The sequence below is a fragment of the Oncorhynchus nerka genome, linkage group LG13 (assembly GCF_034236695.1).
Source record: "Oncorhynchus nerka isolate Pitt River linkage group LG13, Oner_Uvic_2.0, whole genome shotgun sequence".
NCBI lineage: Eukaryota > Metazoa > Chordata > Actinopteri > Salmoniformes > Salmonidae > Oncorhynchus > Oncorhynchus nerka.
The window spans coordinates 51,985,594-52,002,871 of NC_088408.1; the positions used below are offsets into that span (position 1 = coordinate 51,985,594).

The 17,278-nt window shown below is 44.4% G+C and overlaps 1 protein-coding gene across 2 annotated transcripts in view; it reads left to right on the forward strand.

Annotated features, from left to right (window-relative positions):
• LOC115139671 (acyl-CoA:lysophosphatidylglycerol acyltransferase 1-like) overlaps positions 1-10,593 on the forward strand; it is a 101,378-nt gene extending 90,785 nt beyond the window's left edge. For both annotated transcript variants that reach the window (XM_029677299.2, XM_065026472.1), the window contains 2 exons: positions 8,929-9,035; positions 9,881-10,593. In XM_029677299.2, the coding sequence (XP_029533159.1) occupies positions 8,929-9,035; positions 9,881-10,032 (259 nt within the window). In that variant the 3' untranslated portion in view covers positions 10,033-10,593. The remainder of the gene's footprint in view (positions 1-8,928; positions 9,036-9,880) is intronic.
• Positions 10,594-17,278: the final 6,685 nt, after the last annotated feature.

Genomic DNA, 17,278 nt, shown 5'->3' on the forward strand with positions numbered 1-17,278 from the left:
TGTTGTTCTAATTAAAGAACCAATAAAACTGTCCTCCTTTAGACTAGTTGAATATCTGGAGCATCAGCATTTGTGGTTTCGATTACAGGCTCAAAATGACCCGAAACAAATAATTTTCTTCTGAAACTCGTCAGTGTATTCTTGTTCTGAGAAATGAAGGCTATTCCATGTGAGAAATTGCCAAGAAACTGAAGATCTCTTACAACGCTGTGTACTAGACCCTTCACAGAACAGCGGAAACTAGCTCTAACCAGAATAGAAGGAGTGGAGGCCCCGGTGCACAACTGAGCAAGAGGTACATTAGTGTCTAGTTTGAGAAACAGATGCCTCAAGTCCTCAACTGACAGCTTCATTAAATAGTACCCACTAAACACCAGTCTCAATGTAAAAAGTGAAGACGCGACTCCGGGATGCTGCCCTTATAGGCAGAGTTGCAAAGAAAAAGCCATATCTCAGACTAGATTATGGCCTAATGCATTTATTTCAGTTGATTTCCTTATATGAACTGTAACTCAGTAAAATCTTTGAAATTGTTGCATGTATGTTGAGTTTAGATTTTTGTTCAGTGTGTGTGTATATATAGCCTAGATTTATATATGCCTCTCTGATTATCCTTCAAGGTCCCACCAGGTCTCACAGTCGCCATTTTGGATCTTATAAAGTGGCCACTCTTGATTAGAACAGTTTCCTCCTCACAGGACCTGTGGCAGTAGATAGTGGATACAGCCACACGGGTTAAGTGTCAACGGTAAGGTGTGCGTGTGATGTGCTACCATGGCAACAGTGCAGATCTACAGTCGTGGCCAAAAGTTTTGAGAAGGACACATATTAATTTTCATAAAGACTGCTGCCTCAGTTTGTATGATGGCAATTTGCATATACTCTAGAATGTTATGAAGAGTGATCAAATTAATTGCAATTAATTGCAAAGTCCCTCTTTGCCATGCAAATGAACTAAATCCCCCAAAAACATTTCCACTGCATTTCAGCCTTGCCCCAAAAGAACCAGCTGGCGACATGTCAGTGATTCTCTCGTTAACACAGGTGTGAGTGTTGACGAGGACAAGGCTGGAGATCGCTCTGTCATGCTGATTGAGTTTGAATAACAGACTGGAAGCTTCAAAAGGAGGGTGGTGCTTGGAATCATTGTTCTTCCTCTGTCACCCATGGTTACCTTCAAGGAAATATGTGCCGTCATCATTGCTTTGCACATATTGCTGCCAGTAACATTGCACCTAAATCAACCATTTATCGGATCATCAAGAACTTCAAGGAGAGCGGTTCAGTTGTTGTGAAGAAAAAAGCTTGTCCGGAGAAGACAAGGTGAGCGCTACCATCAGTCCTGTGTCATGCCAACAGTAAAGCATCCTGAGACCATTCATGTGTGGGGTTGCTTCTCTGCCAAGGGAGTGGGCTCACTCACAATTTTGCCTAAGAACACAGCCATGAATAAAGAATGGTACCAACACATCCTCTGAGAGCAACTTCTCCCAACCATCCAGGAACAGTTTGGTGACAAATAATGCCTTTTCCAACATAATAGAGAATCTTGCCATAAGGCAAAAGTGATAACTAAGTGGCTATGGGAACAAAACATCGATATTTTGGGTCCATGGCCAGGAAACTCCCCAGACCTCAATCCCATTGAGAACTTGAGGTCAATCCTCACAAGGAGGTTGGACAAACAAAACCCCACAAATTCGGACAAAATCCAAGCATTGATTATGCAAGAATGGGCTGCCATCAGTCAGGATGTGGCCCAGAAGTGAATTGACAGCATGCCAGGGCGGATTGCAGAGGTCTTGAAAAAGAAGGGTCAACACTGCAAATATTGACTCTTTGCATCAACTTCATGTAATTGTCAATAAAAGCCTTTGACACTTATGAAAAGCTTGTAATTATACTTCAGTATTCCATAGTAACATCTGACAAAAATATCTAAAGACACTGAAGCAGAAAACTTTGGAAAGTAATATTTGTGTCATTCTCAAAACATTTGGCCACGACTGTAGGGGACTTGGAGGAGTTGGTGGTCTCATTGTGGCTGCGTACAAATTACAGCCTATGAGGAGGTACTCTCTGAACTTGTCCATTCAAGAAACGCTTGTAAGTTTTATGTTGCAAAATGTATGGGTTTTTTCTTCTTATTTTTTCCGGTTTTGTCATTTTAGCCGATGTTCTTATCCAGAGCGACTTACAGGAGTGAGTTCATACATTTTTATACTTTTTCTTACTGGTTCCCGGTGGGAATCGAACCCAGAACCCTGGCGTTGCAAGCACCATGCTCTACCAACTGAGCAACAAAGGTTAATCTCGGCTCTGTCGTCCGTGCGCTAGTCGCAGGATGATGAGAAAGGCTGTTAGAGGTAATCAACAGGAGGAATCTGAGCCCTTCCCAGCTCTGTCTGCACGCACACACACACCCGCACATACAGTGCATTCGGAAAGTATTCAAACCCCTTGACTTTTTCCACATTTTGTTACATTGCAGCCTTATTCTAAAATGGATTAAATAAATAAAAAATACTCAGTAATCTACACACAATACTCCATAATGACAAAGGTTTTTAGAAATTTGTGCAAATGTATTTAAAATAAAAAACAGATACCTTATTTACATAAGTATTTAGATCTTTTGCTTTGAGACTCATAATTGAGCTCTGCTGCATCCTGTTTCCATTGATCATCCTTGAGATGTTTCTACAACTTTGTTGGAGTCCACCTGTGGTAAATTCAATTGACTGGACATGATTTGGAAAGGCGCACACCTGTCCCACAGTTGCCAGTGCATGTTACAGCAAAAACAAAGCCATGAGGTCAAAGGAATTGTCCGTAGAGCTCCAAGACAGGATTGTGTCGATGCACAGATCTGGGGAAGGGTACCAAAAAATGTCTGCAACATTGAAGGTCTCCAAGAACACTGTGGCCTTCATCATTCTTAAATAGAGTGGCCAGACGGAAGCCTCTCCTCAGTAAAAGGAACATGCCCGCTTGGAGTTTGCCAAAAGGCACCTAAAGACCATGATGAAACCAAGAGAGATCCTTGATGGTAAACCTGCGCCGGAGCACTCAGGACCTCAGACTAGAACGAAGGTTCACCTTCCAACAGGACAACGACTCTAAGCACACAGCCAAGACAACACAGCAGTGGCTTCAGGACAAGTTTATAAATGTCCTTGAGTGGACGAGCCAGAGCCCGGAACAAATTCTTATTCACAATGACGGCCTACCCTGGCCAAACCCTCCCCTAGCCCGGACGATGCTGAGCCAATTGTGCACCGCCCTATGGGTCCTTGAGTGGCCCAGCCGGACTTGAACCCGATCGAACTTCTCTGGGGAGACCTGAAAATAGCTGACAGAGCTTGAGAGGATCTGCAGAGAAGAATGGGAATACAGGTGAACCATCAGATCCTCCTCTCCACCCTCTCCGAGTTGGGCATCTCCGGCGCGGCCCACGCTTGGATTGCGTCCTACCTGACAGGTCGCTCCTACCAGGTGGCGTGGCGAGAATCTGTCTCCTCACCACGCGCTCTCACCACTGGCGTCCCCCAGGGCTCTGTTCTAGGCCCTCTCCTATTCTCGCTATACACCAAGTCACTTGGCTCTGTCATAACCTCACATGGTCTCTCCTATCATTGCTATGCAGACGACACACAATTAATCTTCTCCTTTCCCCCTTCTGATGACCAGGTGGCGAAACGCATCTCTGCATGTCTGGCAGACATATCAGTGTGGATGACGGATCACCACCTCAAGCTGAACCTCGGCAAGACGGAGCTGCTCTTCCTCCCGGGGAAGGACTGCCCATTCCATGATCTCGCCATCACGGTTGACAACTCCATTGTGTCCTCCTCCCAGAGCGCTAAGAACCTTGGCGTGATCCTGGACAACACCCTGTCGTTCTCAACTAACATCAAGGCGGTGGCCCGTTCTTGTAGGTTCATGCTCTACAACATCCGCAGAGTACGACCCTGCCTCACACAGGAAGCAGCGCAGGTCCTAATCCAGGCACTTGTCATCTCCCGTCTGGATTACTGCAACTCGCTGTTGGCTGGGCTCCCTGCCTGTGCCATTAAACCCCTACAACTCATCCAGAACGCCGCAGCCCGTCTGGTGTTCAACCTTCCCAAGTTCTCTCACGTCACCCCGCTCCTCCGCTCTCTCCACTGGCTTCCAGTTGAAGCTCGCATCCGCTACAAGACCATGGTGCTTGCCTACGGAGTTGTGAGGGGAACGGCACCTCAGTACCTCCAGGCTCTGATCAGGCCCTACACCCAAACAAGGGCACTGCGTTCATCCACCTCTGGCCTGCTCGCCTCCCTACCACTGAGGAAGTACAGTTCCCGCGCAGCCCAGTCAAAACTGTTCGCTGCTCTGGCCCCCCAATGGTGGAACAAACTCCCTCACGATGCCAGGACAGCGGAGTCAAACCTTCCGGAGACACCTGAAACCCCACCTCTTTCAGGAATACCTAGGATAGGATAAAGTAATCCTTCTCACCCCCCTTAAAAGATTTAGATGCACTATTGTAAAGTGGCTGTTCCACTGGATGTCTTAAGGTGAACGCACCAATTTGTAAGTCGCTCTGGATAAGAGCGTCTGCTAAATGACTTAAATGTAAATGTAAATGTAAGGTGTGCCAAGCTTGTAGTGTCATACCCAAGATAACTCTGCTGTAATCGCTGCCAAAGGTGCTTCAACAAAGTACTGAGTAAAGGGTCTGAATAATTATGTAAATGTGATATTTCAGTTTTTTTTTGCTTCGTCATTATGTGGTATTGTGTAGATTGATAAGGGGAAACCGATTTAATAAATTTTGGAATAAGGGTGTAACGTACAAAATGGGGAAAAAGTCAAAGGGTCTGAGTACTTTCCGAATGCACTGTAATCAGACGCATACTCAGATGCACGCCTACGGATACAAATTCCTACACAAACCCTCACACACAAACTTGAAGATACACACACCCACACACTCACACGCGCCATGGCAGGATGTTTCTTTAACTGGTGGGCTGCTGCCAAGTGGGTTAGGGTGGAGAGAGGAGTGGCGCGCCACTGCCACCATGGCCCTACTCCAACACACTGCCTGCCTGTCAGTGGAGCGCCAACACATCCCCTCAGCACTGGAGTACACGCCGCGTTACACCCCGCTGCACAGCACAACAAACAGTGTTAGAGCACAGGAGAGGAATTACATTTAGGGATTTCTTTCACAGGAATATCTGCCCCAGCTAGCCCCGCTCTAAACAGCAGATAATACTCCACCCAGAGGCTCCACTTACTGCAGTCAAGTAGGGATCCACCACACCACCAGAGAAGGATCACCCTACATGGTTATCGTTGCCAGAGGAAAGGGCAGGTTTGTAGCTCCGTTTACCGAGGCCTAAACACCCATTCAGTGGCCAGAGCCAGCTAGCTTCTCTTTCCCCTCTCTAGGCTCTATGATTACTGGGCTATCGTCATACACCGGGACGGGACAGGGCCTCAGTAATAGGTTAGTTAGGCATGCTACACTGAAACAGGCGTGTGTGCGACCATGGCTGGCTCTCACGTAGCCTATGGTTGCATCCCAATTGGCCATCCTGTTCCCTATATCACTATATTCCGCCCAAGTGGGTGCTGCCAAATGGTAGTGCTGGAGGAATAGCATGTTATGTACACTCACTTTGTTTTCTTGATGTCTATGCAATTCAGTTTTTAGGTGCCATGTATACTGAAATAAAACAACTCCTATAGTGCACTAGTTTTGACCAGCTCTTGGTGCCGTTTGGTACTCACACTATCGTTGGGATTAGACAGCTTCTGTTTCGTGATCCACTTTTGACTAGCTGTAGATCAATTCAAAAGCAGAGGAAGTATCTAGAGAACCCCAGTTTCATTTTCAGTGTATGTTTTCTAGTCCACCCTTTAGTGTTCTGGAGCCGGGTTGTGTTCTGTAGGGCACGCTGTCTCAAAACGGCGCAATTACACGCCATGTTTCTGTCAGTACAGTGTGTTTACACACACACACACACACAGTCAAACACAACACACTGCTCAGCTCTGACAGATAATGGTATTGGCCTGTGGTATACACACATACGTCTGCGATTACTCAGACCCTCGTACTGTGGGAAGATGCTCTTAGTCTTAAGGTAGTTGCAATGACAGAACTTTGGTCCAGAATCTCTGTTGTAAACTTATGAAATGTAGTTTTGTATGAGTGAAGAGGGGAAAGTGTACGCTTTTGGTTCCATCCCCTGTGACCTAAGCATGTACAGGCCAAGTTACCATCTTCCTGATTTGTTTATCAAGCTGAAGCGGTAGTGGTGGGTTACACTAGAATCTTCAGCCCTAGAGATATATGTTGTGATGTGTTATTGGGCTTTTTACACAGTCTGTTCACCTCGATTGGACTGGGAAGATCAGCCATGCACATTCCACATCCCCAAGTCACCGCACATAGTATTTGTGTCTGAGACATGGCCCGAAAAACATACACGCGCACACACCGAGAGATTCTGAAAGAGTTGAAGCTGTGTTTGTGTCTAGAACAGGCCCGAAAAACATACACGCACACACACCGAGAGATCCTGAAAGAGTTGACGCTGTGTTTGTGTCTAGAACAGGCCCTGAAAATCACACACACACACCGAGAGATCCTGAAAGAGTTGCCGCTGTGTTTGTGTCTAGAACAGGCCCTGAAAATCACACACACACACACCGAGAGATCCTGAAAGAGTTGACGCTGTGTTTGTGTCTAGAACAGGCCCTGAAAATCACACACACACACACACACACACCGAGAGATCCTGAAAGAGTTGACGCTGTGTTTGTGTCTAGAACAGGCCCTGAAAATCACAAACACACACACCGAGAGATCCTGAAAGAGTTGACGCTGTTGTGTGTAAAATCACACACACACACCGAGAGATCCTGAAAGAATTGACGCTATTGTGTGTACCAGGCCCTGAAACACAACTCTAACATCAGGATTTCTAACCTGTAGAAATATGTGCCTCACTGCTTACACAATGTAGCATTTCCATAACTGCATCTTAATCAATCACCTCTCAATGTACTACACTCCACCCCTCCCATTGCTTATCTCCAACATAATTTTCAGTAGATCAGTGTAGAAAAAATACAATCTGTATGGTTGTTATTGGACGAGTTCAGACAGCACCTCCCCATTTCCAAACATTTTCTCCCTACTGAACACTGCTCTGGTGTCCCTCTCTCTCTGGCAGGGGTAGTGAGTGAATGAATGAGATTGCATGGGAAATGATGAATCTCCCCCAGAGGAAACAAGGGTAACCTCTTTTCTGTCTGAAGGTGATTCTCAGTTGGATCTTTGTGTGTGTGTGTGGGTGTGTGGACACAGAGCGGCCCACTAGGGACACCTGCTGGCCAAAACAGGAACAGCACATAGTATCATTGACCCTAGCTCCAGTCCAGCGTGTTAGTCTGCGTTCCTCCACTATTGGAATTGTGGTGGAACGTGCACTATGACCTGGACCAGAGCTATATCCTTGCTGATTCATTGTCATCCTGTCCAGTACTGTAGATGTTAGCATTGTAGTCAATGAGTTGTGTAGCTTTTCTATTCAAGGATTTTGTTATGGGAGATGAGTTGGAGTTTCTGTATTTTTCACAAAATGTGATGTATTTGGTTATAGTCTGTATGCTTGTTTGTTGACTTTCTGCGTTAGCCTTCTCTTGTTCAGCAGAACTGTAACCTTGGCTCTGACAGGACTGGATTTGGTATAAGCAATATGGCTGAACCACAGCCTATCAGAGAGCAGGGTCAAGCTACTACCATATTGCTTCTACCTATCCAATCCTCTCATATACACACTCGTGCCTTGGTGGTACAGGTGGTTTTCACACAGGGCCTGCGAAATTGGAACTGACTAATGCAACAATGGAACAGCACTCCCACCAGCAGGCAGCTGTTTTGGGGTTTCTCTCATTTGAGCAGGTTACTTATTATTACCTGGTTGCTGATCTGTTTGTGCTATGTTGCCAAGTTATCAAGACCTCACAAACAAGATCTGGGACCGACCAGGATAGCTGAGGTAACCTTAGCCTATATAGACCTGTTTTCCCTTGAAGCATTCAACTCTCTACCAAGTTGGTAATACTGCACAAACAAGATCTGGGACCAGGCTAGGTGAGGTAGCCTATATACTGTAGTGTTTCTCTGTTTGCTGGGCCTGCTGTTTCTGTGTCTGTAGTCATGTGGAGTCAGAAGCAGGGCAGGAATGGATCCCTTCAGGCTGGCTTCCCTATCAGCACAACTGTCTCCCCTGTCACCATGACTGTCCTGCCTGCTAATGAAGTCTCCTGAAAGAGCTGAGGCTCGTGCTGCTCACACACACACACAGAGATGGACATGCGCGCACACACATACACACACACACTGGCACACATACACAATACGTCTCAATTGTCTCAAGGCTTAAAAATCCATCCCTTCATCTATAATGATTGAAGTGGATTTAACAAGTGACATCAGTAATGGATCATCGCGTTCACCTGGTCAGTCTATGTCATTGACAGAGTAGGTGTTCATGTTTTTTTTTACACTGTGTGCATACACACAAAGAGAGACAGACCCACACACACTCTAACGCACACATTAATCAACTTGGATTGCAGTTCACACCTCACCACACACACACACTACGTTGTGATATACTGCTCAGGGAGTGAGGAGGAGACGCCCTCATTGTGGACAACTGCTTCAGATACCGCTCAATCCAGCCAGCCTTCACTGAGAAGAACTTCAATAATACTGATATCTCTTTTCTCTTTCCCTCTCTCTTTTTTCTCTCTCGCTCCTTCTCACTCTCTATCTCTCAAGTACTTCATGGGCATGGAAAGTGTAACGGCATATATACAGGAACATATTAAATTAAATAAAACTCTCCTCCTCTCTCTCAGGGTGTACCCCATAAAGGAGGTTCCGGTGGAGACCAAACCCCTGACAGACTGGCTGTATCAGAGGTTTGTGGAAAAGGAGGATCTACTGGCCCATTTCTACGAAACAGGTCTGTGTTCACCACACTGCTTCTTTCAGTTTCGCTCACTCACTCTCTCTGGCCTCTATTCAATTCAATTCGCTTTATTGGCATGACGTAACAATGTACATATTGCCAAATCTTATTTTGGATATTTGCAATATAATCTATCCCTCTCTCTCTGGCCTCTATCTATCACGCTCTCTCTCAGCTCTGTTTCTCTGACCTTTATCACTCTGTCTGAATTCTCTCTCTCTCTCTCTGGCCTCTATCACTCTGTCCGAATTCTCTCTCTGGCCTCTATCTATCACTCTCTCTCTCTGGCTTCGATCTATCACTCTCTCTCTCTGGACTCTATCACTCTCTCTCTCAGCTCTGTTTCTCTGACCTTTATCACTCTGTCTGAATTCTCTCTCTCTCTCTGGCCTCTATCTATCACTCTCTCTCAGCTCTGTTTCTCTCTGGCCTTTATCACTCTGTCTGAATTCTCTCTCTCTCTCTCTCTGGCCTCTATCTATCACTCTCTCTCTGGCCTTTATCACTCTGTCCGAATTCTCTCTCTGGCCTCTCTATCTCTCTCTCTCTCTGGCCTCTATCTATCACTCTCTCTCTCTGGACTCTGTCTATCACTCTCTCTCTCAGCTCTGTTTCTCTCTGGCCTTTTTCACTCTGAATTATCTCTCTCTGGCCTCTATCACTCTCTCTCTTGCTCTCTGGCCTCTCTTTTAATTCTCTCTTTCTTACCTTCCTATTTCTCTCTCTTTCTGCCCTCTCACTCTGCCTATCACTATTGTCTTCATAAAATCGTGATTGTCCACATTGAGGTGTGATTACAATGAAGCTGACCATAGTGTTTCCTGTGCCCCCCATAACAGGAGCCTTCCCTCCGCCGAAAGGCCAGAAGGAGGCTGTCTCCCGGGCGATGACCCTCGACCCTGTGCAGCTCTGCGTCATCCAATTCCTGGCCTTCGCCTCGGGCTACCTGTGGTACAGCGTCCTGCAGTACTTCTACTGCCGTTTGTTCTGAGTGCACTGAGGAGGATGGCAGTTTTAAGGAGGTTCTTTAAAGTGAACCAGATCCTGTTGGCACTGTTCCTGGATCAGCCGATAGCGCACCCACCCCAGTACCATCCTTCCTCCCTACGATGGATTGAATGTACATTTTGCAAAAAGCAGGAGGGACTGGAAACAAAAAAAGATTATGTTGGAGTCTTTTTTCCCCTCCTGGATACATGAATACCTACACGGACGGACGGACGGACGGATGGACAAACACACACATGATTGACTGAAGCCCCTAATTTTGAACATGAATCATGTTTACACACTAACTTATTGGATACACACCTGCGCCAATCTAGGTGATGGTCTCTCATTTCTCTCACACACTTTTTCTGTTTACACACGTCCTCGTACACTTCAACTGAACTCACCCACACGCCCAGACCCACACGCCCAGTTTTACTCTCAGATCAAGAATGAGGCTCAGGACTACAACTGAAATTGTTCTCAAGTGGACTCTCTCCCTGGTCTTTAGGTGTAGTTTTACAGTGTGTGTTTGTGCATTTGTGCCCCCCCCCTCTTTTTGCCCCCCTTTGTGCCCCCCCCTCTTTTTGGACTTCTCTCCAGGACTGTTGATTAGATGGTTGGGCCCACATTACAGAGAGAGGGGGCTGTTGTATGTACCCGATCAGAGACTACCACTTCTGACCCCTCTCTTATGGCCTTCATTGCACTAAAAGGATCCATACTGCCCCCTACCCCACCACCCACTCCAGGAAATATTCCTGAACGGTAGCTGTTTGTTTTTTATTTCGTTTATTTTCATTTGCCCCACCCTCTAACCACCCCCTCTCCCCCTAACAACGACCATTGCATTTGTTATCGTCGTTGGTGTTGTCGTAGACCACCTACCTTGTCGTCTTCGAGACTTTACTTTACTATGTGTCTGTCCAAGACTGTATTCTGAGCTGACTGACTGAAGGGGAATCTTCTTGTTTACACTGGCGGCCCCCTGTCTGGGCCTAAAGGGAAGCTGGCAATGATGTCAGGCTCTTGTTAAGACTGTTTCCACAACGTGGGGTGGTTCCGGAACCTGGGGGGGGGGCAATGCCCAAATGCTGATGACGAAACACTGATGGCACATTGGGACAGCACTCTGATCCGACCCCCCTCCCTGAAAAATAACTCCCTTAACACCCGTGATGATGCAGATTCTCAACACCCCCTGCCCTCACTAGTACACACACACACACACAGATATGGTGCAGCTACACAGAGCAGAGTGGATCTCTGCCCATATAGGACTGTCTCAGTGAGCCAAACTGAAAAAGGCGGACAAAGCTGAATTTCTCCCCATTGGACTCCATAGTTTTACAAATATTTAAGCCATATGCTTAGTGTCATGGGGTGGGGAATGACATAAGAAAAATATACTTTTTATAGGCGGAGCTACCCTAATGCTCGGCATTCTAAAATTTTAATTTTAGCTTACAAACTCGTAGGTGTCATTACTGTAAATTTACAGCGTAACCTGCCTAAGTGAGTGTGTGTGGTTGACTTTTTCCTCCCTTCTTTTTAATATATATATAATTATAATGATGTCGCACTGATCTGCGATATCCGAGTTGTGGCGGCAAATCACTCTTAGTGGTCAGTTATTATTTCATTTTTAAATTACTTGAACTTTTGTCCTTATGCCATGAGTATATTTAATCTTGTAAATAACGAAGCTGAGGAAGAAATTCATTGTTGTGAGTGACTGCAACCGATGTTATCTCTCTCTCTTGGTCCGACTATTTCTTATTTGTTTTTAGTTTTGAAAAATCATGAATGTTTAAAAAACAACAAAAAAATGATAAAAAGAACAATTGTTTCGAGACCTGTCACTTCTGTGTTACTTCCCTGTTCCTTGACCTTTGGTTTGACCTCTGACATGGATGTTATTTTATGTGTGCTTCATGAACCCGGAGAGCTCGGCCAGGCTCTCAGCTCCTGCACTGTCACAATGCTCAGTGATACACATATGGCCCTGTTGAGATACGTTAGCAATGCATTTTTTCCTTCCTACCTTGAAGAAATCGCAGATCTGAACTGGTTGGATTAGTGTAAGAAACAGGGTGGTTACCTCGTCTACACCTATCCAATCTCTTATCGATATGTGCTTACCTCAGCAAAACAAGGAAGGAAGGATGCCTTTCTGAAGTATTAGAACAGGGACAGAGGCCCAAGTTCAAACCAAATCATAGCCCCTCCACCTAAAGACACTGATGGATTCCAAGGTCCAAAAAATACAGGTTAAGACAACATAATAATTCTACGCGGCAGTGTTTGAAAATAAACAAATTAATTGGACCAGCCCCATTGTTAACTACTAGCACCGTTGCTAACTAGCAACGCTGGTCCCATTTTTGCAAAGAGTTATGGGATATTAGAATCCCGTTGTCTTAATCTTTTGTCATCTTCAACCTAGGCTGATTCCAACTTGTAGATCTTAAAGGGACTTGATTGGTGTATGCAGTATTGCAAATCTCCTATCTAGACTATTATTGGGCTTGGTGGAGATATTGCCATCTTACTGATCTCCATCTAGCCTTTGTAAATCTTATGGTGGTACCAAGATAGTGTCTAGTGGTAGGGCATCAAATGTTTTATTTGAAACATAAAAATAAAGAATTCCAAATCACTCTTCACGTTGGAGGGGAATTCAGTCACGGCCCAGCAATGATGCAGCAGTTCTGTCCCATAATTGTTATTATTACCATCGTTTTTAATGGAGCAAAAGCCGCACAGAAGAATTTACAAATTGGTTGAACAGCCAAAATCATGATGTTTATGTAATTCAAACGGAATGGACTGTAGTCATCATCTCCGAAAGCGTGGAAATACTGTACAGTAACAGAGGCTGTGTATGAAATGCAGAGGGCTGGCTGGTTCGGGAGAGAGTCCATTTGGAGATGGGCCTTTAGGTGTCATCTTCATGCCGGTCCCGTGAGATTGCCCTTCAATGTGAGAGAGTGACAGAAAAATGTAGTGTCTCTCCAAAGAAAGGCAGGGGGAAATAAGATTATTTTCCTAGATATGGTTTTAGGAAGAAGAAAAAAATACTATGTTAGGAATTTTAACAAACAATACTAGAAACTGTAATTTTCCATTTTGTACTCCTCCCTTTCTTCCTAGCTACACAGCCATTTTACCACACAAAGAACTTGTGCTGGAATAAACTGATGGTCATGAAGATCCTGAAAGCTTGTCTGGTTTTTCCTCTGCCTCATGTACTTAGTGTTTGATGTACTACACAACTGTTGGTTATTGATGTGTGTGACACGCTTCAAAAGGTGTCTGTGCACTTCCTTTCACTTTAAGATGACACACTTAAACTCCTAATTTGAGTTTATGTTCAAACGTCCATACATTTTAATTGGAGACATTCTCTCTCTGATATATTGGAAATGTAGACGGTGAATTAAAGTATGTCACTGTCATAGAATGTGTGATCTGAACTCATAGTACAGTACATTATGAAACATGAGAATTTTTTTTATGATGGCCCACCCCCTAATTTGAAAATAAGGAAAAAATCATATTAATAGTGCAACATTACAACATTTGTCAATCAAACATCATTCAAATTTTGTATTTTAAATGCATGGGTAAGCAAGCCCCTGTTTTCCACACCTAAAAACAGCACAATAAATAAGTATTGAATTGGGATTTATGGTGCTGTGATTGCTTCTGCCAGGTTTGTTGTCATGCTAACTTCCTCATTTTCTATTGACTCGGGCACTGAATGTGACACCGCTGCAGAGAGGTCTCCAGGTACAGTAACTAAAGCCTGTGTTTGCTTTGGCCTGTGGCTGTTGTTTAACAGTGGCTTCTTTCATTTGGCCACCGAGAGCCAATGGTTTACATTACATATTCTCTTTCAGCTGTGAAACAGAGGTCGTGTTCAGTAGGAAAAAGACGCTTCGAAGCGAGGTGGGAGGTACTACCTAAACTCATCCAATAAGATCATAGATGTTCCTTTTCTGTTCCAAAAATATTTTGCTACAGTGTGCCAGACTGAACACAGCACATGTTTGAGGAAGTTAATCAATGTCATTATGTTTCCTCCTGGGGTGTAACCAGTGAGGTGAAACGTTACAGGACATTGCAGATAAAATGTCATGAATAGAGCTGACACAATCTCCAATTCTGAATGGCAGAATATCATACCTGTTCTACAAAATAAATTTCTATCTGAACATTTTGTAACATTATACCCTTCTGAACAGACCCCTGCTCTTCAGGATATCTGTCCCTGCAGGCTTCTCTTGATCCTTATAGAGTACCACAGTATGAGTCATAAAACCTAGAGGTCAAACAAGGAAATGTCTCCAATCGTTTTTCCACCATTCATTTTTTCCATAGGGGATTTTAGAAAAGTAAAATAAGGACTGTGTTTGCTGTAGGCTTACCCTTGTGTGACATTTTGATAACTGTGTAAATCTCTCTAGGACAAGGTGATGTTTATCAATATATTTACCCCCTCCAAAATCAAACACTAATTAGCTGCTAATGTGGCTATCATAAAGAATTACAAATGCCATGATCTGTATGAGGACTGCCAACTCAAGGCAAAGGTAAGAATCTCTGGATTAACTATCTAATGTTAGCTAAATTTATTAATTAATAAATTGGCAACATTTCATTTACAATTCTGTGAACTGTCTTGTGCAAGTTTTAAATTGAAATAATGCCTGTTAGCAAAGCTGCCAGCTAGACCTGACGCACAGGGATTTGGAGTGTTCCATGTCTACTTTGATGCTAATTAGCATTTTTAAATGTAAATTAAGGCGAATATATTTCAAATCAAATCAAATTTATTTTATATAGCCCTTCGTACATCAGCTGATATCTCAAAGTGCTGTACAGAAACCCAGCCTAAAACCCCAAACATCAAGCAATGCAGGTGTAGAAGCACGGTGGCTAGGAAAAACTCCCTAGAAAGGCCAAAACCTAGGAAGAAACCTAGAGAGGAACCAGGCTATGTGGGGTGGCCAGTCCTCTTCTGGCTGTGCCGGGTGGAGATTATAACAGAACATGGCCAAGATGTTCAAATGTTCATAAATGACCAGCATGGTCGAATAATAATAAGGCAGAACAGTTGAAACTGGAGCAGCAGCATGACTAGGTGGACTGGGGACAGCAAGGAGTCATCATGTCAGGTAGTCCTGGGGCATGGTCCTAGGGCTCAGGTCCTCAGAGAGAGAGAAAGAAAGAGAGAATTAGAGAGAGCACATGTGGGGTGGCAAGTCCTCTTCTGGCTGTGCCGGGTGGAGATTATAACAGAACATGGCCAAGATGTTCAAATGTTCATAAATGACCAGCATGGTCGAATAATAATAAGGCAGAACAGTTGAAACTGGAGCAGCAGCATGGCCAGATGGACTGGGGACAGCAAGGAGTCATCATGTCAAGTAGTCCTGGGGCATGGTCCTAGGGCTCAGGTCCTCCGAGAGAGAGAAAGAAAGAGAGAAAGAGGGAATTAGAGAAAGCACACTTAAATTCACACAGGACACCGACAGGACAGTGGAAAGAGGAGAACCGGCCAGGCAGAGACAGCAAGGGCGGTTCGTTGCTCCAGAGCCTTTCCGTTCACCTTCCCACTCCTGGGCCAGACTACACTCAATCATATGACCCACTGAAGAGATGAGTCTTCAGTAAGGACTTAAAGGTTGAGACCGAGTTTGCGTCTCTGACATGGGTAGGCAGACCGTTCCATAAAAATAGAGCTCTATAGGAGAAAGCCCTGCCTCCAGCTGTTTGCTTAGAAATTCTAGGGACAATTAGGAGGCCTGCGTCTTGTGACCATAGCGTACGTGTAGGTATGTACGGCAGGACCAAATCAGAGAGATAGGTTGGAGCAAGCCCATGTAATGCTTTGTAGGTTAGCAGTAAAACCTTGAAATCAGCCCTTGCTTTGACAGGAAGCCAGTGTAGGGAGGCTAGCATTGGAGTAATATGATCAAATTTTTTGGTTCTAGTCAGGATTCTAGCAGCCGTATTTAGCACTAACTGAAGTTTATTTAGTGCTTAATCCGGGTAGCCGGAAAGTAGAGCATTGCCGTAGTCTAACCTAGAAGTGACAAAAGCATGGATTAATTTTTCTGCATCATTTTTGGACAGAAAGTTTCTGATTTTTGCAATGTTACGTAGATGGAAAAAAGCTGTCCTTGAAATGGTCTTGATATGTTCTTCAAAAGAGAGATCAGGGTCCAGAGTAACGCTGAGGTCCTTCACAGTTTTATTTGAGACGACTGTACAACCATTAAGATTAATTGTCAGATTCAACAGAAGATCTCTTTGTTTCTTGGGACCTAGAACAACCATCTCTGTTTTGACCGAATTTAAAAGTAGAAAGTTTGCAGCCATCCACTTCCTTATGTCTGAAACACATGCTTCTAGCAAGGGCAATTTTGGGGCTTCATCATGTTTCATTGAAATGTACAGCTGTGTGTCATCCGCATAGCAGTGAAAGTTAACATTATGTTTTCGAATGACATCCCCAAGAGGTAAAATATATAGTGAAAACAAGTGGTCCTAAAACGGAACCTTGAGGAACACCGAAATTTACAGTTGATTTGTCAGAGGACAAACCATTCACAGAGACAAACTGATATCTTTCCATATTGACCTTGTACGAGAGAAATTTACATGGTTATCAAAACGTCTCGCCAGGGTAAGCCTACACGAGAATTCCCTATAGGAAAAATGAATGGTGGAAAAACGATTGGAACCATTCCCCTGTTTGACCACTAGGTTTTATCTGTATTATTACACCTCTACTGTGGGGCTCTATAGGCCTACTGTTTTATCTGTATTATTACACCTCTACTGTGGGGCTCTATAGGCCTACTGTTTTATCTGTATTATTACACATCTACTGTGGGGCTCTATAGGCCTACTGTTTTATCTGTATTATTACACATCTACTGTGGGGCTCTATAGGCCTACTGTTTTATCTGTATTATTACACCTCTACTGTTGGGCTCTATAGGCCTACTGTTTTATCTGTATTATTACACTTCTACTGTTGGGCTCTATGGGCCTACTGTTTTATCTGTATTATTACACCTCTACTGTTGGGCTCTATGGGCCTACTGTTTTATCTGTATTATTACACCTCTACTGGGGGGCTCTATGGGCCTACTGTTTTATCTGTATTATTACACCTCTACTGGGGGGCTCTATGGGCCTACTGTTTTATCTGTATTATTACACCTCTACTGGGG